Raw genomic sequence first — 25661 nt, forward strand, 5'->3', positions numbered from 1 at the left:
ATGACCCAGGGAAGAAGATGCAAAGTACAAATTATTCTAAGTGGTCACCAGAGGGTGTAAACCAGTTTTCTCCTGCAGTCACCTGAACCAGTTTCTGGATGTTCACTCTCACAGACAATTTGCGTTTTACCTTGGAGACACAGCTCCTGGCAGCTCCTGCAGAAAGCTTTCCTTAACTCCTTACCCCTCTCTGTGCTCCCAGAGTGTTTTTCCTGTACCCCTATGAGGGCATTTACTCACTCCATTACAATTGTCCTTTCACAACTGTTTCCCCTCCTCCTGGTCTGGGAGTCCCCTGGGGAAGAGACCAGTTCATATCAGCCTTCGTGAATCCAGTACTTACCCCAGTGCCTGGCAATTAGTGGTTTCTCTATGGAAGTATGTTGGATGAGTGAATTAAAAAGTAATGAATTGGCAGGGCACGGTGGCTCACGCCTATAATCCCAGCACTTTGGGAGGCTGAGGAAGGTGGATCACCAGAGGTCAGGAGTTCGAGACCAGCCTGACCAACATGGTGAAACCCCATCTCTACTAAAAATACAAAAAACGTAGCCGGGCACAGTGGCAGGCGCCTGTAATCCCAGCTACTTGGGTGGCTGAGGCAGGAGAATCGCTTGAACCCAGGAATCAGAGGTTGCAGTGAGCCAAGATCGTGCCATTGCACTCCAGCCTGGGCAACAGGAGCAAAACTCCATCTAAAAAAAAAAAAAAGTAATGAATTAATGCATACATGATTGTTGATAGCTGGATTTCAGATTTAAGAAAAAGAAAGAAAGAAAGAAAAGAAACAAAGAACCTTACAACCCTTCTAACCCCCAGGAACGACAACTGGATTCATTCAAATTTGTACTTGTAGGCTTGAATCAAACATTCTAGGGTCAACCTCCATTAGTGGTCAAAGGAGGATATAAAGTAGGATATAAATCCTCACTAAAGCCATGTGAAAACGCAGGTATGAATGCTGATAAGCCCATCAGGAAAAAATGAGGGGTGATATAAATGGTCAGTATTAAGTCTCTATGAGGTTATTTCTTCTTTAAAAATGTGTTTCTTTAATTGAGGCCGTGTGCCAAGGACACAGATGAGTAATGCCTGCTGCCATGGAACCTATAGTTGTGTAGAGGAGCTAACACTCTAGAAGAGAGCCCTAAATGCCTGCCTGAGGCATCAGCCTGGGCTACTCAGTAATCTTCTGAAACTACTGTCCTTGTTGTTCAAAAAGCAATGAAGCCATCACCAACCTGACCTCTCCCCCATTAAATAACCTTTCTCATCAATCACATTTCTACCTATCAGCAATAAACAATTAGAAATTGGAATTTCAAAAGAAAACATTTACAATAGCATCTAAAACAATAAAATACCCAGGGATAGATCTAACAAAAGACATGTAAGACCCATAAACTGAAAACTATAAAACACTGATGAGAGAAATTAAAGAAGACCTGCATAAATGGAGTTATGCTGTGTTCATGGATCTAAAGATTTAATATTATTAAGATGGCAGTTCCCCCATTTGATCTAGAGATTCAATACCATTCCAAGCAGAACCCCTACAAGCTTTTTTGTAGATAGACAAGTTGATTCTGAAATTTAATGGAAATGCAAAGACCTAGACTCACAAAAACAACTTTGAAGAACAAAACTGGAGGACTCATACTGCCTAATTTCAAGACTTACTAGAAAGCTAGTAATCGAGGCAACATAGTATTGGTGTAAAGGTAGACAGATAAAATGGAACAGAAGAGAGTCCAGAAATAGATGAACACATATACAGTCAATTATTTATAACAAAAGTAACAGGGTAATTCAATGGAGAACAGAGAATCTTCCCAATAAATAGTGTGGAACAACTGGACATTCATATGCAAAACAAATGAGCCTTAGACTCTCACCTCATGCACCATATTAAGAACAACAACAAAAAAAAACTTCTCAAAATGGATCCATAGGCCTAAGTGTAAAACCTAAAACTTCTAGAAGAAAGTAGAGGAGAAAATCTGTGACTTCAAATTAGGCAAAGATTTTTTATATAGAGCACAAAATAAACCATAACAGAAAAAAATTGAAAAATTAAAAACTTATGCACTTCCAAATACAGTACAGCCACCATGGAAAACAGTGTGGATCTTGCTCAAAAAAATAAAAATAGAACTACCATATAATCCAGCAATCCCACTATTGGGTATATATCCAAAGGAAATGAAATCAGTATGTCAGAGAGATATCTACTCTTGTGTTCACTGCAGCATTAGTTGCAATAGCCAAGATGTGGAATCAAGCTAAATGTCCATCGACAGATGAATGCATAAAGAAACTGTGGTATACATATTTAGTAGAATACTATTTAGCCTTAAAAAAGAAGGAAATCCTGTCATCTATGACAATATGGATGAACCTGGAGGACATTACGTTAAGTGAAATAAGCAGGGCACAAAAGGACAAATAACATACAGTCTCACTCATACGCGGAATCTAAAAAAGTTAAACTCATAGAAGTAGAGAATAGAATGGTGGTTACCAAGGGATAGGGGAAGGGGTTGGCTGGGAAGATGTTGATCAAAGGATATGAAATTTCAGTGAGATGGGAGAAATACCTTCAAGAGATTTATAGTACAACGTGGTGACTATAGTTAATAACAATGTATTATATTCTTGAAAATAGTTAAGAGAATGGATTTTAAGTGTTCTTACCACAAAAAAATAAGTATATGATGTAATACATATGTTAATTAGCTAAATTTAGCCATTCCACAATGTATCTATATTTCAAAACCTCATGTTGTACATGATAAATGCATATAACTTTTGTCAATTAAAAAATTAATTAGTGGCCGGGCGCGGTGGCTCACGTCTGTAATCCCAGCACTTTGGGAGGCCGAGGCAGGCGGATCACGAGGTCAGGAGATTGAGACCATCCTGGCTAACACGGTAAAACCCCGTCTCCACTAAAAATACACACAAAAAAAAAAATTAGCCGGGCCTGGTGGCAGGCACCTGTAGTCCCAGCTACTCGGGAGGCTGAGGCAGGAGAATGGCATGAACCCGGGAGGCAGAACTTGCAGTGAGCCGTGATTGTGCCACTGCACTCCGGCCTGGGCAACAGAGCAAGACTCCGTCTCAAAAAAATAATAATAATTAATTAGTTAAAAAACTATCTTCCAAAGATACTGCTAAAAAAATGAAAATATAAGGCACAGGTTGGGAGAAAATATTTGCACAATATATATCTTATTAAAGACTTGTATCCAGAATACATAAAGAATGTTTACAACTCAATAAGAAAACAATAACCCAATTTTTCAAATGGGCAAAATATTTTAACAGACACTTCACCAAAGAAGAAATATGGGTGGCAAATAGGCACATGAGAAAATCTCAACAGCATAGTGATTAGAGAGATGCATATTAAAACCATAGTGAGATACTACCACAGACCTACTAGAATGGCTAAAATTTTTAAAAATAGATAATGTCAAGTAGTAGCAGGACTGCAGAATAACTGAAACTCATATATTGCTGGTGGAAATGCATAATAGTATAGCCATTTTAAAAAACAGTTTAGCAATTTCTTATAAAGTTAAACATATACTTACCATACAACCCAGCAATCCTACTCCTAGGTATTTACCCAAGAGAAATTAAAACATATGTCCACACAAAGATCTGTAAGTGAAATCACAGCAGCTTTATTTGTAACAGCCAAAAACTGGATACCCAAATGTCCACCAACTCGTGAATGAATAAACTATGGTCCATCCATACAGTGGAATGTTGCTTAGTGATAAAAAGGAATGAGCTCCTGATACATGCAACAACGGGGATGAATCTCAAATGCATTATGGTAAGAAAAAGAAGCCAAGCTCAAAGGACTACATACAGCATGATTCCATTTATATGACACTCTAGAAAAGGCAAAACCATAGGGACAGAAATCAGATCAGTAGTTGTCAGAGGCTGGGGGTAGAAGAAGAGGATTGACTACAAAGCAGCACATGGAAACTTTTTGTAGTGATTAAAATATTCTATGTTTTGATTGGGATGGTGGTTACATGACTGTGCATTTGTAAAAACTTATCACATTGTATCTCTAAAAAGTGTGAATTTTACTGCATATAAATTATTATACCTCAACTAATCTAAAAGAAAATAATCTCTTTAAACCGCTACCAAAACCTCAAAGCTGTTTCTCAGGAAGCAGTTCGGTGTAAAAGGAAAAGCATGGACTTTGGAGTGAGACAGACCGAACCCCAGCTCTGCACTTAGCCAGTACTTAACTGGGCAAATTTCTTAACCTCTCTGAGTAATCTAAGTAGGGATATGAATAGTACAGACCTATTGCTGTGATGATTTATTAAGACAGTACACGATCTGATAATCCCTAAGTGATCATTTCCCTCGCATACCCTATTCATTCTTCAAGCCTTCAGTGGGGATCCCCTCACTAATTTAAGTGCCTAAACAATGGTGATGAGAGTATAGTTTAAGAAGCAGGTTAGACAACATAACCTTAAATCATTCAAGGATTAAATACAGGAGAACAATGAGACAAAGAGTAGTGATGTCTTCTTTCTTTCTTTCTTTCTTTAACAGATTCTAAGGAAGTCATGGTTCCAGTTGCCTGCAGAAGGCCCAGGAATCTAAATGTTTTCATTCAGAAAATAAATGTTTCTTAAGGAGTAGGGATGACAGAAGGATGGCTTTGACCTCCTGAAACAAGGGGTAGACTCTTCTTTCTCAACTATAGATTCAATCCCTGGGATGGAACAGGGGTGATGGTGGAGCAGCTTTCAGCATGCTTAGTCCAGGCTCAGGCACAAACTGGGCTTTAATTTTAAAACTATCTTTTTATGGGTATACGTGGTAAGAGCCAGACATGGAGTCCAAAAAAGGAGAGGTCACTGGGTATGGTTTCTACACAAAAAAGCTGGGCCAGTGCTGAACCATTCCCTTAGCTCCAAGCTACACTCCTCAGGCAAAGATGTCATTCTTCTGATATCATAGAGGATGAGAACCAATTTCCAAAGGGAAATGTCACAGACAGAAGACCAGCTGAAAACCCAGGGAAGTAAAAAGGCTAAATAAAAAGCAGCACACTTAGAATCAACATTCTCAAAACATGAAGCTTGTGGAAATTTAGATCATAATAAAGATAGTATTCAAACCAATGGGGGAAGAGGGGAATTAATGAATAAAATAACCTTGAGACAATTGGCTCATCATTTGCAATACCAATAAAACTGAATCCCTGCCCTCACTCCTTACACACAAAAAATAATTCTAAGTGCATCAAAGATTCAAATGTAAAACAAAAATTATAAAGGTACTTGAAGAAAACATGGGGACACTATTTAAATAATTTCAGAGTAAAGAAAATATTTCTAAACATGACACAAAACCCAAGCTATAAAACAAAAGATAGATCAATTTGACTCCTTAAAAACTGGGGCTTTTTTGGACTAAAAAATTACTATAAACAAGAGGCAAATTGCAAACTAAGAAAAAACATATTTGAAATACATACATTCAAAGGCCTAACCTCTTTCATGTACAAAGAGCCTTTAGAAACTACAAATAAGGCCAGGCACAGTGGCTCACACCTACAATCCCAGCATTTTGGGAGGCCAAGGTGGGTGGACTGCTTGAGCTCAGGAGTTCGAGACCAGCCTAGGCAACAGGCAAAAACCTGTCTCTACAAAAAAATTAAAAGAAAAAAAATTAGCTGGGTGTGTTGGCACACACCTGCAGTCCCAGCTACTTGGGAGGCTGAGGTGGGAGGATCACTTGAGCTTGGAAGATGGAAGCTGAAGTGAGCTGAGATCACTCCACTGCACTCCGGCCTGGGTAGAAGAACAAGACTCTGCCTCAAGAAAAAAAAAAAAAAAGGAATAAAAAATATTAATTAAAAAATACAATCTAATAGAAAAATGAGCCAGGGACATGAACAGAGAATTCTCCAAAATAGAAATACAAATGCCGATAATCATATGAAATCAAGATTAATCTCACTCCCAATGAAAGAAATACGAACTCAAACAAGATGCCATCTTTTAAAGGATACTTGACACAGAAATGTTTACAATACAAAAAAAAAAAAAGGAAATTACTGCAAAGCCCATCAGTAGAGGACTGTCCATAATATGTACATAATAGTGCATAAATACAATTAAACACCATGTACCATTACAATTTAAATGCTGATTTCACCTATACTGATAATATTAAAAGCAGTCTGTACCACATGGCTGCATGGGGGGAAAAATAGTTCAATCTGTATAGCAATACACTGTACATTTGTATCTATCTGTGAAAAAGTGCAGAGAGACATGTCTGAAAGAAAATTTTCCAAATAATAGCAGATTTTTTACCCTAGGAGACATTTCAAGTGACTTTTATTTAATTTCAAAATTGTAGTATCCTTTTAATAATCCACAATAAGCACATATGTCTATAATTAAAGAAAGCTAAGTTATTTTCACTTTGAAAAATATGAAGAAGTTTCAATGCAATATTTCAACCAAACAAAACAAAAGGCATCAACCTGCAGTAAGACCAATGTCCAGCCAGACCAAGGCCTTGCCTTGCGGCTGTGCCTTCTTCTAACCTGCACTAGGCAACGTGAGGCCAACAGGCAAGTATGCACTCTCAGGTTTACAAACGTGAAGCCAGGTGCAGGATGGTATGAGTTCAGAGAACAGGTTTGGAGAGTGATAAAGACTCAGTTCAAATGCTGGTTCTACCACATTAGCTGTGTTGACCTTGGGCAAGTAAATTAACTTCTCTGAAACTCAGTTTCCTCCTTTATAAAACTAGGATAACTATCTCTACCTTGTAGTGTTGTTGAAAAGATTAAGTAAGATATTCAAGTGATAACCTCAGCACTCAATAAAGGTTAGCTGCTTGTATTATTATCTGGGACACTGAGACATTTGTTCACATTGCAACCAATATATTCCCCATGATCCAAGGTCAAGGAGCAGAGGGGAAAGAAGGTCCTGCAAACCTCAGAGAATTCCAACACCTGGTCTTGGAAAACAACATGCCTCTAGCCCCTGTGAAACCTTCCTGGAAGAAGCAGGCAGGGAGGATGGCAGCCAGCTGGAAAGAGGAGGAGGAGGACAAAGCAAGGGCCTAAATAATTTCCTGGTGCTGCCTACTGTGTCATCAATGAGACAACATGACCCACTCCTCTCCTCCCACCTTTCCTCCTGGGTTGACTGATTCCTTCCCCCAGACATCGGCATGTTAGACTCCTAAAACGACTACTTTGGTGCCACACCAGACAGGACTTTAGGGATCGAGTGGAGCATCCTTCATTCTATAGATAAGGAGCCTGAGGGTCAGAGAGGAAAGAAGACTCGCAGGGAACCAAAGCAGCCAGCATACACCATAAACTCTAGTTCTCTAGATCATGGGGTCCCCTCCTGTGTCTTCCTTCCCTTTCCCTGGCTGCTCCCTCACAAATTCTCATTTCTCCCATTTCCTTCCTCTGCTTCGTGACCTGTCAAACTCCTCAATTTGACAGGGTCCCTTTTCTTAGAACCCCTTTTCTTCTCTGGGGCAGCCCTAATTGTCCTTTATGTCCTTCCCTGAGTGGGGAAAAGAAACAGACTAGGACTATTCTGACTCAAAGAATGGCCTAGAAAGAGGACTACTATGGCCATCACTAAGTGAAACCAACATAGCCATTCCTCTGCTTCCAACAGAAATAGAGCACAAGCCATGGTGTGAAATGAGAAGTCAGGGTGGGGGTGAGAGGGAGCTCTGAGTTATTCTCAAACCTCCCTGATGACATTGCAGGTTACCTTGAAACTCTTAGGAAAGGAAGACCCCAGAAGAGAGAGTTACCAGCAGATTCAAGAGGAACCAGCAGACTCCATCTCCTAGGTTGTAAATGCAACCAAGATGCAGGGCAGCCATGGGTGAGGAAAGACTTGGAGGCAGGAGTGGAAGGCCACTTTCCCAGGGCACAGTCCTGACTCTTGGTGGTGATTGGGCTGGGGCTTACCTTGGGAAGGCTGACTGGAGTCCTGGGCTTGGTCCTTGGGTTCTTAATCAATAGCCTCTGATCCAGAGGGAGGAGATGGTATTTCATGGCCTCAATGAGGAAGTCTTTACAGGTGTTGTTATTCTTTATCAAAGCTTCTTCTTCAACCGTCTAGAGGTAATAATCCACAGATGATCCTGGAGCACAGCTCAGCCACATTTCCCAAGCTTTCACCCTGGGCTCAGTCATTCCTGCACTCCCACACTCATTCATTCCTTCACCACATCATCTCAGACCCAAAGAGTTACAACTTACTGCTCACCTCCTGCATTTTAAGAGCACAGTGGGATAAAGGATCAAGCTCTGGCATTAGACCAGATCCACTACTTAACATCTCTGATCCTCAGTTTCCTCATCTGTAAAATGGGCATATTAAAGGTATCTACAACCTCACTAGTTTTGTTTGTTTTGAGGCTTAAATGAGTTTATGCAAAACAAAAGACAAGTAGCCGTCCTGAAAGCCTCTAACCACATTTCTCCTGATTTGAATGCATTATAATGCTTAGGGCAAACAGACATCTGAGAGGAGGAGTGAGGGGAAAGAGGAAAGGGTGTGGGAGCCATCAGCCAACCTTTGGAGGCATTGAGTAAAATAAGCTTGTCAAGGAGAAAGATTCATATTCGTTGTCTTATAGTGAAGGTCTCAGGGCAGAAAATCGGCCAGTGAGGCTCCTTCTAACAGAGTAACAACATCAGAGCAGAAAAATTACCCTGCACAAAGTCCCACCTATTGACCTCACCTAGGACTCCATCTAAGCTGGGGCTCTGGCTTCTTTACCTCTTATTCCAGAGCTTAGGACCTAAGCAGGTGCTCAGCACATGTAAGCCTAAAGGTTTCATGAGCAAGACCAAGCATGAAGCCATTCTGGTGCTCTAACTCTCCAATCCCCACCTTTTGGCCCAGGTCAGATCACTGTGTGGCATATCTGGAATGGGTAATGTGGTCTTCTGGGGCTGCTTTGTGTTAGGAAAGATCAATTCCATTCAACAGCTAACACTGATTGAATGTCTCCTGGTTGGGCAGCCCTGTGCTGGTCCCCAGGAAGAAAATGATGAACAAGACAAAATTTCTGACCCTGAAGAATTCAAGTCCAGTCAGAGAATGAGAAGGGCCTCCAATTATCTCAGCCCTCAAGTCAGTGATGCACAAGGCATGACTGAGCCTCTCCTGGGTCCCCATCTGTCACTAGGAATGAAAGCATGGCCAGGGCCATCATCTGCTGGGCAGCATTGGAGCTGGCAGGGAAAAAAGGATTGGCAAGAGAAGGCCTCTGTGTACCTCTGACCACCTCCCTCCCCAGAGACAGTCCCCAAGAACTGTTTTCCTTGGAAGGTTTTTTTTTCCCCTCCCAGTAAGGAACTGAGCCAGCTTGAGACAAATCATAAACTTCTAGGGTCAATTACAAAATAAAAAGGGTGGGAGAGGATGCCTGAAAAAGCTTGGAAGGAAGGAGAAATGCATGAGCAGCTATTTCTCCAGAAGAACTTACTCAGCTTGAATTAAAAGTTCTCCTGGAAAGTTAGTGCTTCATGGGTACAAGAGTTTCAACTTTGGGGGTGATGACAAAGTTTTGGAAATCTTTATAGTAATGGTTGTACTGAATTTGAATGTAATGAATGCCTCTAAATTGTACACTTAAAATGGTTAAAATAACAAAGTTTATGTAATATACATTTTATCACAACATATTATACATTTAGTACAATATTTTTAAATGCTGAGTAAAAGCCTAATAAATGCTACCTTTTGTGAAAGAAAAAAAAACCTCCCCCAGAAGTCAGGCAGTGTTGGTGGAGGTCTGCCCAGGGCTTTCCCTTCCTTCTCCTCCTCCTCCTCCCCCACCATCAGCCATCCCAGCAATTATACTCATTTGAAGTTTCAAAGTCAAATGAATGTAATGAAACATCCTATTCCAGAGGTGTTCACTCTGAGAGGCCTGATAAAAGGCCTTTCTGCAAAAAGGGCAAAGGGAGGAGTCCCACACAACAGTTCTCATGCCCATTGCCTCTGACCCCCTTCTTTTCCAGATCTCAATTCTACTTTGGCATAATAACCCAGGAGCCATTTCCTAATGGTGACGTTTGTTAAGCTTCAGTTGTGGATGCCTGATGAAGTTTGTGACCAACGGTCTCTAAGGCCACTTTAGCTTTCTCTGGAACCCAGGTCCCCAGGTTGCCAACCCTCCCTGTGGAAGCGAGACTATACTGGAGTCCAGGTGCCTCCTCCACCTCCAGCCAGCTTCCCACAGGACAGTGGGAGGTTTGACTGACACTGGATGCTCAGGCAAGTTCACTTCCTCCGCTTAGGGGACCTTTTCTACAGGAAAGATATGCTGCCACCAGGTGGCAGTGGTACCACCCAAAGTAGCATGCATGCCCCATTTAAGAGCTTGCAAGCATATCCCTCAGCACCTGAGAAGGCTGAAGTACGGCGATTCAGGGAACATTTCACTGACCCCTCATACCTGCAATCTACAAGTGTTACCAGCAGACGAGTTTACAAGTGCTCGTGAGGATACTGTGTCACCTGCTACTAAGAATCACAGCAGTGGTCACAAAGACTACAAAGTAAGATCAGTAACATTCACTGACCACTGTATTATAGGCCTACATGGATTATCTCATTTTATTGTTTATCCCCAAACAATCCTATAAAGGCAAGTGCCATTTTTTCCAGGTAAGAAAACTGAGGTTTAAAAAGGTTAAGTATGTACCCAGTATTATATGGCTGGAAAGTAACAAGAGCTGGGCTGCTGGGCTGCTAGGCTGCTAAACCTCCTCTTTATCCTTGCATCATATCTTCCCTTCCTTCCAGAGACTCCTTGGAGACAGCTGAGGGCTAACCTGCTGTCTTGATGTTTTGTTTTGTTCATATATTTTAAGGTTTATTCTCTGCTTATAAAAGTGTCTAATGCCATTTACTGTATAAAATAAGTCACGTAATGGGTATGCAGAAAAGAGCGTATCAATGGTGGCAGCTAGCTTAGCGGAAGAACTATGCACTTCAGAGCCAGAATGACATGGATTTGAATCCTGAGCCTCTCTAAGGCTGGTGACCCCGATAAATCCCAACCTCCATAAGCCTCAAGGCCTACATGTGTAAAAAAAGGCGTTACAATCTTTGCCTCTCTGGGTTATTATAAGGATTAAACGAGAAAACATATGGCACCATAAGGAAACCCCATAATTCTTAATTTTTCTTTCCTTTTCAGAGGAAGTGGAAGTACTCTGTATTCTAGGCACCATTTTTACAGTCTTGAATTTGGCTTCAAGTTGCCTAAAACTAAGACAAAAAGGGAACATAGAAACATTGTGGACATGACCCTTCTTGCTTCAGTCCTCTTCAACAAAGACAGCTAACTTTCATGGAACATTTGTTACCCCAGGCTCCACACGAAGCAGCTGACTTGCATACTCTACTCCTTTAGTCCTCACAACAACCCTGCTGGGCTCTACTATAATATCTGTTCTATGGAAGAAAAACTGAGGCTTGAAGAGGTTAAATAAAAATCCAAAACTAATAAGCAGCAGAGCAGAGACTGAAACCTAAGTGTCCTATTTTCAAGCCTATGCTCTTAAACTTTACAACACCTAACACTTAACCCAGTGGGCTGGTTCCCTCAGCACATACAGAAGACCCACTAAACCCCTCAACTACTCTATCCAACCAGGATTGCCCATTGCTATTCCTACAGGTCTGGGTGAACACAGAAGTGCTTGGCTCTTCATACAACACTCACTTGGACTAGGTAGTCCCTAGGTAAGAGAGGAAGTCGGACATGTTCCATCAGCTTTGCCATGTGCTCTAAACGGGTTTCTTTCTCATAATTGATCCATGAGATCACAGCTTCAAACACCTATAAAGAAAAGCAACATGGGCAACTTCAGTAAAGAGACAAAAGCTTTCAAACAACCCTCAATCTGTTAAAAAAAAAAAAAAAAAGAGAGAGAGAGAGAAAAAGTTATGAGTCATCCACAAAGGTGTTTAATTAATCTGAGACTCATATTTAAAATAAAAACAGAAAGGGTTTGTTTACTTGCTGGCCTCAGAGAGTGATCACACACACAGTCTACACACACACACACACACACACACACACACACAAGGACAAACATGCTATCCCAAATGTAGAATCATCATGGTTCATTCTAAAATAAAAACCAGTTCCAATAGTTTTTTAAGGGTAAAAATACAGAGCAGTAACTGTGAACCAAATGTATAGAGGCTGCTCAGGAAGATCAGACCCTGGGGGCAATGTCGTCATCTCCCCATGCCCCCGTTTCCTCACTTATGTCCCGTGTAAAGTTAATGCAGAATAAAAACAGTAAGAATGCCCTCTGCCCAAAGCTGGCTGTGATGGTCAATGTGACACTGAATGACAAGGAATGGCAAACATTTCTCCTTGAGGAGAGATTTCATTTCTATGCAAATCAAAACTGGAGGGCTTAGAACCAAAAAGGCAGACCTATACTTTGGATGTTCACTCTACTCAAGGATAAGTCCAAATTCAAACCCTGTGCCACCACATACACATAGGCAGATAAAATTCAATGTTGGAGGGGCCATGGGGAAACCAGCAGTGTCTGTAAAAATTTCATTAATAATGATTTTTAAGAGGGGAGGGAAGTATTGGCAATATCGATCAAAATTTTAAATGTGCATTCTCGTTGACTTTAAAAATACCACTTCTAGAGCTCTAGCTTATACTCACATCAGTGTAAGAGAACAGAATATGTGCTCCAATATCTTTGCTGCAGCATGGTTGTAAAGGGATAAAAAAATGAAACAACCTAAAGTCCACTAATAGAGAAATTATTAAAGGAGTATCCATACCATTAGATACAGTTATCCCTCAGTATCCTTGAGCACTGGTTCTTTTTTTTTTTTTTTTTTTTTTTTTGGTTCTTACTCTGTCGCATAGGCTGGAGTGCAGTGGCACGATCTTGGCTCACTGCAACCTCCACCTCCCAGGTTAAGTGATTCTCCCGTCTCAGCCTCCCTAGTAGCTGGGATTACAGGTGTACACCACTACACCCGGCTAATTTTTGTATTTTTAGTAGAGACGGGGTTTCACCATATTGGCCAGGCTGGTCTCAAACTCCTGACCTCAAGTGATCCGCCTGCCTTAGCCTCCCAAAGTGCTGGGATTACAAGCGTAAGCCACCACCCCCAGCCCCAGGGCACTGGTTCTATGACCACCCACAGATACCAACATCTGCCAATGCTCAAGTCCCTTATATAAAATGGCATAGTGTTTGCATATAACCTCCGCACATCCTCCCATATACTTTAAATACTTTAAATATATATATTTAAAGTATATTAATAATAAATATACTTTAAATAATTATATAAGATTGCTTATAATACCTAATATAATACCCATACATCACTTCATGCAAGTGGATACGATGTAGTACTTGGTGTTGCAGCAAATTCAAATTTTGCCTTTCGGAACTTTATGGAATTTTTTTCTTCTGAATATTTCCTTAGTTGAATCCATGGATATGGAACTCATGGATACAGAGTGCCAACTCTATTTTCAGCTATTAAAAAGAATAAAGCAAACATCTTATACGTGATTAAAGAAGACATGTCAAAAAGAGCCAGCTGGATGGGGCTTTCAATGCCAATATTTGGGACAATTTAAATATCAATGAGAATAATGAAGAAATCAGATCAGTGCTGCCTCTTTGAGGGGAAGGAGGGTCAGGGAATGGCTGAAAAAGGTTCAAAGGAAATCTTTTGTGGTTTAGGGTGGGCATTACATGGGCATATACATGTGTCGAAACTAACCAAATTGTGTATTTAATATCCATATACCTCAATATAAAGTATTCCTAATTTTTTTTAAAAAATTACAATATGGCCAGGTATGGTGGCTCACACCTATAATCCCAACATTTTGGGAGGCCAAGGCAGGCAGATTGCTTGAGCCCAGGAGTTCAAGACCAGCCTGGGCAACATGGCAAAACCCTATCTCTACAAGATACAAAAATTAGCCAGGCATGGTGGTGCATGCCTATAGTCCCAGCTACTAGTGAGGTTGAGGTGGGAGAACTGCTTGAGCCTGGGAGGCCAAGCCTACAGTGTGCCATGAGTGTACCACTGTACTCCAACCTGGGAGACGAAGTGAGACCCTGTCTCAAAAAAAAAAATTAAAAAAAAATAATTCATGCGCCCACATGGATACTAAAAAAGTGTAAGAAGGTCTCTTCTACCCAAAAAAAAAAAAAAAATGCCTGTAAAAGGAATGATGGAATTAGAAAAACACCATTTCTGCAATACCACCAATGTAATAACTGATTGAACAAAGATCACCAATGGATGCTAAAATCGAAAGTTGTTAAAGGCCAGGTGCAGTGGCTTACACTGGTAATCCCAGCCCTTTGGGAGGCCAAGGTGGGAGCCCAGGAGTTTGAGACCAGCCTGAGAAACTTAGCAAGACCCCATCTCTACAAAAAAAAAAAAATCAGTCAGGCATGGTGGCACGTGTCTGTAGTCCCAGCTGCTTGAGAGGCTGAGGCAGGAGGATCACTTGGTCCCAGGAGGTGGAAGCTGCAGTGAGCTGTAACCATGCCACTGCACTCCAGCCTGGGCAACACAGCAAGAGCCTATCTTTAAAAAAATAGTAATAATAAAGTTGTTGGATGGGGAAAGAGTCACAATTCTCAAAGAATCACCCAACAGATTACATACTATTTACATGGAGGGAAAATAGCCTCAAATAGAGAGATCTGATAGACAACACCTTAAACAAGGGAACAAATTTACCACCACCCATAAGAGGACAAACTTATATTCCTGATTGTGATTTAATTGAAAAGACACAGTATCTCCTAAGTACAATTCTTCCTAAAATATTAATATATAACCTGAATCTTACAGTGAGGAAACGATCAGACAACTCTATGTTTGCAACATTCTATAGGACAGCTGGCCTGGATTTTCAAAATTGTTAATATTATGGAAGACAAAAAAAGGTAGGGAGACAGTTCTAGATTAGAGAGATTTATAGACAAGGAAACTAAATGCGGTGCATAAACCTTAATTAGATTATGGCTCTAAAAGAAATAGCCATAAATGACTTTTGGGGGGCTAGTAAGAAAATGTGACTATACACTACATGTTAGATAATATTGCTAGATCAATGTTAAATTTCATTGGTATGATAATTGGTTTTATGGCTAGAAAAGAGAATTTCCTCGTTCTTAAGAGATACATGCTAAAATATTTAGGGGTGAAGTGTCATAATGTCTGCAATTTACTGTCAAATGATTCAGCAAAATGAAAAATTAAGTCTAGAGAGATAAAGTAAATGAAGCAAAATGTTAATGGTGAGTTTAGGTAAAGATTACATGAATGTTCATTCTTTCAAACCTACAGTAGGTTTTTAATTTTTCAGAATAAGCAGTGTAAGAGAGAAGAAAAGAAATTCTAAGGAAAAAAACTACAACAAAATTTATAGGATGGCAGAAAGTTGAAATGAAAGCTTTATCTGCCAGGAGGAAAAAAGGACTCCAATTTTTCTTAACCTAAGTACATTTTTTTTTGTGCAAATATGTTAATGTGCTTTTCCCCTAAAACACTTGGCCCTGTTTTCTAATTATATACTTAAGTCAGGCTGGACATAACTTGAATTTGGCAAGGAAAGGAAAAGGAAGGGGAAAGGGGAAGGGAAAGGGAAAGGAAAAGGAAAGGAAGGGAGCAGAAAAGGAAAGGAGTAGTATGTATGTATAGTTTGCTCCTATTTCTATATCAAATAACCTATATGTGTACAAACATAAGCACATACACCATAGAAATCCTTGTCTAGTTCATTTTTTATTAGGAACTCTTATCGAGCTATGTCCCTCACCCTCACAGCATTATTTGAACGACTATGTTTCTTCCACTAGCCCTTAAGATCCATGAGAGACCTTGTCTTATTTGCTGGCACATAACACAAACTCAAATATTTTTTAAGTGAATGAATGGAAAATGAGTTCAGAATAAGCATGGAAGGAGATGTGTGGAAGCTGCCCAGGCTGGAGCAGAGAGCAAGGCTGGGGAACAAGGGGTTGGAATCTTAGTGGGTAAGGCAGAGTCAAAGGCAGATAAAGTCTGCCTTTGCTGGGTTAGGTGATGGGCAGCCACAACCCCATTCTGCCTTGTATGTGGTTGGTTAGCCACACCTCTTTCTACTCCCCTTTATAGACTGTGAGCCTATGCAGAGTGAGAAGTGTACCAGCTCTGTCTCTGCATGCCATCCCCCAATGCTGCCTAGCACAACACAAGGTAACTGATTGGCAAAGCTTAGCTGAAGAATGAACTACAAGTCCTTAAGTGGGTAGCATTTATTGATCACATTCTTCCCCATCAACCAGCTTAATTTTTGTTATAAAAACAAAAAAGCAAGCTGAATCTACCAAAGTCGATATTTAACCTTATCTTTATTTTTGGCTTCACTTGTGTAACTGGTTCCACTTAGTCACACTGTTTATCTACTCAGCTATGAAAGCCACAGCATTCGGCAACAACAGTGACCTTCTCAGCAGCTAGAGAAGGCCGCATATTTTTTTCATTCAGACTTCATGCTTGAAAAATAAACAAGCAAATAAACTTCCAACTTGCTTTAGCTTTCAATGTACCCAAAATGGTTCCCAATAACCCTTCCCACCGAGGGACTCTCCATAAACATCGCCTCCCCAAATTCTCAAGATAACCCAATGATTAAATACTCTTAAGCCTTATTAAATGACTTGCCCAAGTCCCAGAACTAAAAAGAAGCAGAGCCAGCTCTGCTTGGTTACATACAAAACCAACTTCAGTGCTGATGCTCTAAATCCATTATTCTTAGCTGACTCTCAAATGTCTAATAGGTCTAATAGCAGGGGGGTTGCAAACTGCTGCCCACAGGCCAAATCTAGCCTGCCACCTGTTTTGGTAAATAAAATTATGTTGGAAGGCAGCCACACTCATCGTTTACATATTGTCTATGGCTGCTTTCACATTACAGTAGCAGAGTTGAGAAGCCATGACACATAAAGCCTAAAATATTTACTATCTGGCCCTTCCTAGAAAAAGTTTGTCAACCCCTGGTCTATAAAATCTAAGCAGAGACTATAGATTCAATCATAGGATAGGGTGATATCTACTTAGCTACTACTTTTTGTGATGAAATAATCAGCTGTTCATAGGTACACTTAGGGTTTCACTTTTTAAACAAAGAAATAGCCCCATTTCCTCACTGATTAATGTCCTAGAACCAATTTCTTGCATGCTACAAGACTATCATGTGGAAAGGAGTTGGAGAAAATCAGATTCCATAGCTCCCAGCTCACCACACTTCAGATGTAAGCACAGGTCTTGGCCAGAGAATACCAGATGAATCCAGTCCTTCCACTCCAACCCTCTGGACAGACAGGCAGCCAAGCTAGGCTGGACTTGCACACCCCAAGGAAAATGAGGAGTCCTGGGGTACTTTCCCTGCTTTCAAAATGTGTTTTGAAGATCAAGAAGGACTCCAGTTAAAAAGGCAGGGCACTGACTTGGCAAGGGGAGAAGTTCAATTGGGAGCAATTCTCAGCAAAACATAGGAAGAAGAGAAAGAAGCTAATTTTGACAATATCAGGGAAAAAAAACTAGGTTCCTATACATGGACCTGATTTGTTACTCGATCTGAGAAGGACTAACTTTATTAATAACAACAAGCACAGTGCTAGGCATTTTACACATATGATCTCATTTAATCCACCAACAATCTCTGTGAAGTAGGTGTCACTGCTCACATTTTACAGATGAGGAAACAGCCTGAGAGAGGTTAGCAAGCTGTACAAGGTCACACTGCCAGGAAGAATAGATATGATGTGAATTCACCTCTAACTCCAAAAACCCATGCTCAAACATTATGCAATTTGCATCTCAGAGACACAATTAATTTTAAAAACCTAGGCCAGGCAAGGTGGCTCACACCTGTAATCCCAGTACTGTGGGAGGCCGAGGAGGCCAAGGTGGGCGGATCACGAAGTCAAGAGATTGAGACCATCCTGGCCAACACGGCGAAACTCCATCTCTACTAAAAACACAAAAATTAGCTGGGCATGGTGGCGCACACCTGTAGTCCCCAGCTACTCAGAAGGCTGAGGCAGAAAAATCGCCCAGAACCCAGGAGGCGGAGGTTGCAGTGAGCCGAGATTGCACCGCTGCACTCCAGCCTGGTGACAGAGAGAGATTCTGTCTCAAAACAAACAAACAAACAAAACCCTGGGCAGACTGTTGAGTTGGGGAACTAACTTCCTAAACCCATAATCCTAATTATAATCCTCCACGCTCTCCTGGGACACCTCCCCTAGGTCTCCTATTCCTTTCCCAGGGATTGAGGCAATACCATTTACCAAATCTCCTGCCATGCTTTTAAATCAAGAAGATAGTGCTTCTAGACAAAAGAATGATTCTGTTGGATTCCTGTTTTTGTTTCTTAAATGAAAGCTTAACAAGACTTGTGTTAAGCATACTCTCACCTCATTGCCACACACAACTCCAGGGACAACTGGGAGCAGTGGTGTGCGGCAACTGGAGCTCACTGTGCACGTCTCTTCCTAACTCCACGTTTAGTGACATTACACTGGTAGTTGAAGTCAGCCTTGATGAAAACATTTACACCATGGAAATCAGCAAATGAATCAACAGATGAATCAGGGCTTTTAGAATGTTTTTTAGCAAGCCAGTTGTTAAACATTTACCAGCACACCACTGGCTGAGCGATGTCCTGGTCTGAAGTCTCCCTAGAAACCTACCCAGTTGAATTCTTCTTTCTGACCACACCATCACCCTTTCGCACAATACTTAAAAGCTCTTTCTTGTAGTTGCTTCATTTCAGATTCACAAGGACCCTGTAAAACTGCTAGTCATTTGCAAAAGGAGAAAGTAAGGCAGAGAGAGACGAAGTCATTTGCCTGACATTACCCAACAAATTAGTGAGAAGACAGCAATTAGAACCACTGATTTCAATCCACACTTTCACAGCACACTGCACATTTCATTCATACCACATCTCTCACTTTATAGCTATATATTTGTGCACATATTTGATAAAATATCTCTCCTCTATGTGAATATAAGTTCTGCAAAGGCAGGTATCTTGTTTTGATCTGTTTGCCGATGTCTCTCCTGTGACTAATACGCTACCTGCCACACAGAGAAATATTTCTTAATAGGATGAATAAATTAATAAAAGCATGAATGAATGTATGTATGGTTCTCTTCCTACAGCAGCACACTGCCAGATATCTGACTTCAGATAACCAAAAATGATGAAAAAATTAAAACGGTAACATCACTTGGCCTGGAAATTGTTCTTCAGCTTTCTATTACTACCTACAGCCAGTAAAAAAGACTTTCACTATGAGTCCACAAAGAATAAGAAAAGGACTGAAGCACAATGGTTTGATAGAAACGTCTACAAGCTGAGAGACGTCAGTGGTACTAATCCTAACCATGAGTGCAGGAAGACATACGGATGGAGAATGTCTGCCAGTCAATATGGTAGACTGAGCTGCTCTGGAAGGAATCTTTCCCTGTAGCTCCAAACACGTGAACATGATGTATTACAGAAAAAATAAAGATTTGAGCCATATGCAAAAGCAAGAAGAAAATGCCTGAGTGTTTTAAATAAGAAGGAATTCAATCCGGGCAGCTGAGTGGAAATTGAAGCCAAAATGGCTCACAGAGACAATTCAGATATGGGCTTTAATTGAGGACTGGTGTCCCATTGGGTAGGATGCCTAGGCCACAGTCTCCTGTGGACAGATTTGCCCCAGCTGTAAAACTAAGACTAGATGAACTCTGCCCATGTGCTATGAGTAAGGGGAAGGAAGCTCGCCATCTCCTGTGGGCTGAGGAATGCAGTGGGGTGGGAGGCAAGGGAGAAGGGAAAGACAGGGAGTAAAATCTACATCTTCAAGAAACCCAAACCCTAGACTCATGCCACATAAAAATTGAGAGTTTGAACTGACATCACCCAGGTGGTATGGGAAATATCTAAGACAATATCTAATACAAAAACTGTTTCCTAAACCAGTAAACCTGCCCTACAGGGTCCACAGCCCAGGGCAACCTAGATTCCCAGGATATGACATCCTCTGAACATGAAGTCACAATCAAAAAATTATAATTCATTTACCAAAAGACATATCAAAGATGCAAAAAATAGTAGAATATCTGGGACAACCAATGAAAGGTGGCTTAAAGACTCTACTCTATAATGTGTTCCTAAGGATACTAGATGCGGGAGATATTCTGTAGTAAAGGGGCTCAGGGGCCAAATGAGCCTAAGAAACACATCATACTGTATCCTCAAATATCCCTTAAAGGTTCACAAAGCTCATTACCATATAAAAGCTCTGACAACTCCTGTAGTAAAGAAACCTGGTTACTTTGTTCAGCCAGTGCCTCCTAAATGTATCTGACCTGAGAATGCTTAAAACAAACAAACAAACAAAAAAACCTGGCCAAGTGCCGTGGCTCACACCTGTAATCCCAGCACTTTGGGAGGCTGAGGCAGGCGGATCATGAGGTCAGGAGTTCAAGACTAGCCTGACCAATATGATGAAACCCCGTCTCTACTAAAAATACAAAAAAAAAAAAAAATAGCCGGAAGTGGTGGCGGGCACCTGTAATCCCAGCTACTGAGGAGGCTGAGGCAGGAGAAACGCTTGAACCTGGGAAGCGGAGGTTGCAGTGAGCCGAGATCGTGCCACTGCACTCCAGCCTGGGCGATAGAGCGAGACTCCACCTCAAAAACAAAAAACAAACAAAAAAAACCCCCAAACACCTATAAACATCTTGTAATACTGTGTCTTTATGGGATACAGTTAAGCAAATACTGACCTGAAGAAGAAAGCTCTCACTCCTTAAATCTCTTCACAGACTCCTACCCCATTCCCAGCCTCATTTCCCACCATTCTCCACAGTCCTTGATTCTTATCACAGAGGTTACTTTTCTCCCCAAGTACAAGCTATTCCAAACTTCCAAGTCTTTAGTAGGAATAGTCCTACTATTCCTCCAACCTAAATGGCTTTCCAAAATTCTACCCTCATTCTCCAAAGTTTAACTCAAAGACTCTCTTTTCCATGATGTCTTTCCTATACAACAACCTGGAATAAAATATTCCAGGTACTTTCCTTGAACTATAATTATAAGCAATTATTTCTCTTGGCCACGTACTATGGACACATGTTTTCAGTCCGTCTGCCCACCAGTCTATGAGCCCCTGAATAGAAATGACTACCTGTCACTCATCTCTGTACCCCTCATCAGGGTGGGAGTGCATTAATAAAGAGTGGGGCTTGGGAGGCAGACACACACAGCTTCACATCATGGAGCTATCTACGGTTAATGAGCTGTGTCACCTCTCTGAACCTTAGTTTCTTCGTCTGCAAAATGAAGACAATAATCTCTGCCTTGCAACTTGTTGTGAGGATTAGAAATGATGTTCTCTGAATGTCATGCTGGACAGGAAAAAATCAGACACAAAAGCACATACGCACCACTGTTCAATTTATATAAGCTTCCAAAATGGGTAAAACTCACCTAAGGTGTGAGAAGCCAAGAAGGTAGGTGCCCTTCCCAGGGTAGGGAGTAGTAACTGGAAGGGGGTTCTGGGGTTTGTTTCTTGACCTGGGTGCTAGTTATGTGGGTGTTTTACTTCGTAAAAAGTTTAGTTGTATACTTGATTTGTTTACTTCTCCAGGAACTTACTTCAATACAAACTTCCTGTTTAAAAAAAAATGATGAGTGAAACATACCTGGAGAACACTGGTTGGTCATGGTAGATTTGGGGGCACAGTGCTGTCATATTCTGTGCATGGGTAGTTATTGAATTCCACCATCCAAAGGAGAACAGTAAAAAGAGTAACGCCAAGGTAGGGCGTTAACAGATCACTGTTGTTGGCAAGCTGAGAAGCTGGCAACTCTGATAACCTCAGAGTAAGGCAGGGCTGCCAACAGCTCGGCCTAGGCAGCAGGGTACACCTGCTCAGTCACCTGGCAATGCCTCGGCAGCAATCATGCAAGCACAGCCCACCGGCCAAGGCTCTCCAGCCTGCCTCCCACAGCCTGCCTCCCACAACCACCTTGCTGGAAAGGCAAGGAATTCAGACAGAAGGGCATGGAACACCAATGATCCTGGGAGACAAGGGCCCAGTCCCTCCCAAGAAATAAGATATCAAAATTTGGTCTCTAAAATGCAGTTTAAGGAGACAACAGCGCATTTTAAAATGTGATAATGCAAAGAGAAGTAACCTATAGTACTTACTCCAAAACATACTTAACACTAACTTTTTAAAAAGACTTAATAAATTTCTTCCTGACCGGTATCTAAAATGCAGGCCATTTCCCTGTTAAGACTCACTCAGAGGTGTCTCTGAAAAGCCTCAATAGTGTTTCATAAGAAGGCAAGAGATCTTGAGATGGAGACATACATTTACCAGCTAGGAAAGCCAAGATTCAAAGAAGTCCAGTAACTTGCTAGGTCCCACAGCAATTCAACAGCAAAACTGCACTCGAACTCAGGAGTCATATCTCTTTCCTTAGAGTGGATTTGTCCCAGAAGGTTGTTTATTCTGCCCCTGGGTCACTGGGTCACTGAGGATGTTCATGGCCAGAGCTGAACTTTGTGTCTCAAAGGGAAATAGAATAAACATGCTGTCAGCTCACAGGCTTAGCCCTAACCCCTCAACACCCACCATGTGGAAGAATCAGATGCCTGACTTTAATCTTCTTGTCTCTATCCTCAGGGTAGTGGAGTGTATGATAGATGCACCTGACAGCAATAACTTAAGCATACCCTGAGAATGACTCTACAGTCTAAGAAGAATGTGTGTTCAGTGTTCCAAGCTAAGGAATCAAGAACTTGGAGATTCATTCCTTATCTATGAGGAACATCTGAACCCCAGACCATCCTGGGAAATGCAGGCCATATAGGGGATTGAGGCCCTTTGTTTTGTGTTAAATGAAGGTTGCCAGGTGAAGGTCACCAGCAGGAGGGTGTTAAGTGAAAATGCTATATAAACTGCATGCATTTTACAAGCAGTTGCAATTTCCTGTCCAGCCTGCCACCACTGGACAGCCCTGTACGTAAGTGTCCTCAATAAACCCTATGTCTTGTTCGCTGCCTCCGGGCCTCTTCTTCAACCTCTTGAACATGATGCCATCCCTATTGAAGTTAATAGGGGTCTGGCATGACATGAGGAAGGGGAAGGTCCTACACAATGAACTAGTGATTTTGTGTGACTCCCATCACATCCATTTGACCTCTCTCAATAACAAGAATTCTAAAATAAAAACCACAAGAAGGAAAAACAAGAGCAAAAATGGCAAGGATTCATGCCCTCCCCTACCCTCTAATTCCCCTATCTGTCCTTACTCTCTAGAAAACTGTTAAAATTATTCCCATAACCTCAGCTGGCTCAGTGCAAACTCCAGCCCCAGTGTACCTCAATCCCTTGGGGGACATCTGCTGAGTCCTTCCGTGGCACCTCCTGGGGCACTGAGTCAGGTACTGCATGTGATACAAAGATGACTAAGGTACCCTCACAGCCCTCAAGGCATCTGAGGGCAGTAGAGGAGATAAGGAATGGGCAAAAGCAAGTGATGCTGGAAGAATGGTCTCTGAGCTCTGGGAGGGGCCCAGGCAGGGCTGGGGACACTGGGGAGCATGAGGTCACAACCACTCTCTGACCCTGCTAGGCACTGGGGCACCAGGTCATGCCAACAACCCAGACCAACATGGACACTGGGAAGACTCCCCCTTAGGAAAGGCTCCAGTCAACAGTTATGACTACTACTAGGAGCAGTACTAGTAGTAATAACCATAATAATAGCAGCAATAACAACAGTATCTTACAGTAATGAACACTTCTTATATTCTAAGCATTTTTCATATATCATCCCATTTAATCCTCATAGCAACCTTACAAGGTAGATACTATACTACCATTACTCACCTTTTACAGATGAGAAAACTGAGCCATAGGGAGGTTCTTTTATTCGTCCTTTCAACAGCTATTTTTTTAGTGTCTACCATGAACCTGATACCAGTCCAGCAGCGACAAGCAGACAGACAAAATTCCTGTCTATCTACTTGTATACGGTACATACATTCTTGTGGGAGATAAATAACTTGCCCAGGGTTCTCAGCTTGTTTAAGTAGGGAAGTCAAAATTCAAACTGAGCCCCTCTGACTGTAGAAGTTATACTTGCAAACTTACAAGATGAAAGCTGCCTGTTACTTACACTCATCATTAATAGTAAAATATTACATTTCCTCTATTTTAAGGCATATGTGTTTTTTACATGTTAATGTCTGAAATCTGGCTTCATTTTATAATATATGTTCAAAGAAATCTGTGGGCTGCATGCAGAGTAAGTCATAATTGCCGTTACGCTGTTAAGTGTGGATTTAGCGGAACACCAGTTACTTGATTACCAACCCAGTTGGGTTTTCTGCAACTGTTAACATTATATGCAGTTGAATTTTAACTTAAGATCCCTAATATTACTTCAAATACATTTTAAAATTCCACTATAAAACAGTATTGAAAGGAAAGGTTATTATGCATGCAAGAGATTGCTTATCACACACAATGTAATTAAAGGGCGTAGAAATCACTAAATCTCCTGGAGCAGACACAGTATTTTCAAAGCCTAAAGGACTAGCATTAAAATGAAAAACATCTAATTGTCAGAAGCTTCCAGCTATTTAACTTCCAGCAAGACATGATCAATTATGGAGAAATAAAACTATGAGGTTAGCCAAAGAGAAAATGTAGACCAAGCCCCACTATTCTTTAATAAACCTCAAAATTACACTGCCAACCTTAAAGGTACTAAAGGGATCAAGATCATGAGTAATCTGCTTTATGAAAAGCAGCACATAATTCTGAAGCTACATATAAGTTCCAAGAAGCAAATATGAAATAGAACTTCGTTAATGTGAAAAATACCTATACTCCAAACTCTGGCTATACAGAAAGAGCAACTCATATGTAAGCATATGAATTATTGAGCAACACTGCAAACAATTTTTAAGTGTATACATTTTAAGTGTATACATTAAGTGAAAAAAGTCATGTTTGTTTCTGGAAAGATATAATTAACTCAATGGCATATTTTACCATTATCAATGGCAAAATTGGTGCCATTATCATTATTAATGGCACTTAAAAACAGATGATTGTGACAATTACAATGACAACTGCCATTTATTGAGTGCCTGCCAAACACTATATTTGGCGTTTTATATCTATTATCTCTAAGCCTCATGACAACTCTATAGAGGAGGGACTCAGAATTCCCATTTTAAATTTAAGGAAACTAAGGTTCAAAGAGACTAGTGACTTCTCAAGGTCATACAGCCAGAAAGCAGAGACTAGAACCAGGTTTGCCTGCGTCCAAAGCCCAAGTGGTTTCCAGGGCACTATAATGCCTCTCCCTATTAACAATCCACCCCTACTCCCCGCCAGACACAGCAAGCACAGATTAGCCTTCACATGCAGAAAACTTTCTATGATCTCAAGAGCAAGATGGGCCAGCATGAATTCAAAGTAACAGAGTCCCCCAACTCTCAACCC

At 41.0% G+C, this 25661-nt stretch overlaps 1 protein-coding gene across 7 annotated transcripts in view; it reads right to left on the minus strand.

Annotated features, from left to right (window-relative positions):
* The window catches only part of KLHL3 (kelch like family member 3), a 270507-nt gene that overhangs the window by 32573 nt on the left and 212273 nt on the right, over positions 1-25661 (minus strand). For all 7 annotated transcript variants that reach the window (XM_063604239.1, XM_055112976.3, XM_063604240.1 and 4 more), the window contains 2 exons: positions 11788-11904; positions 8009-8158 (listed from right to left, as the gene is read on the minus strand). In XM_063604239.1, coding sequence (XP_063460309.1) covers positions 8009-8158; positions 11788-11904 — 267 coding nt within the window. The remainder of the gene's footprint in view (positions 1-8008; positions 8159-11787; positions 11905-25661) is intronic.

Source organism: Pan paniscus, chromosome 4 (genome assembly GCF_029289425.2).
Source record: "Pan paniscus chromosome 4, NHGRI_mPanPan1-v2.0_pri, whole genome shotgun sequence".
Lineage (NCBI taxonomy): Eukaryota > Metazoa > Chordata > Mammalia > Primates > Hominidae > Pan > Pan paniscus.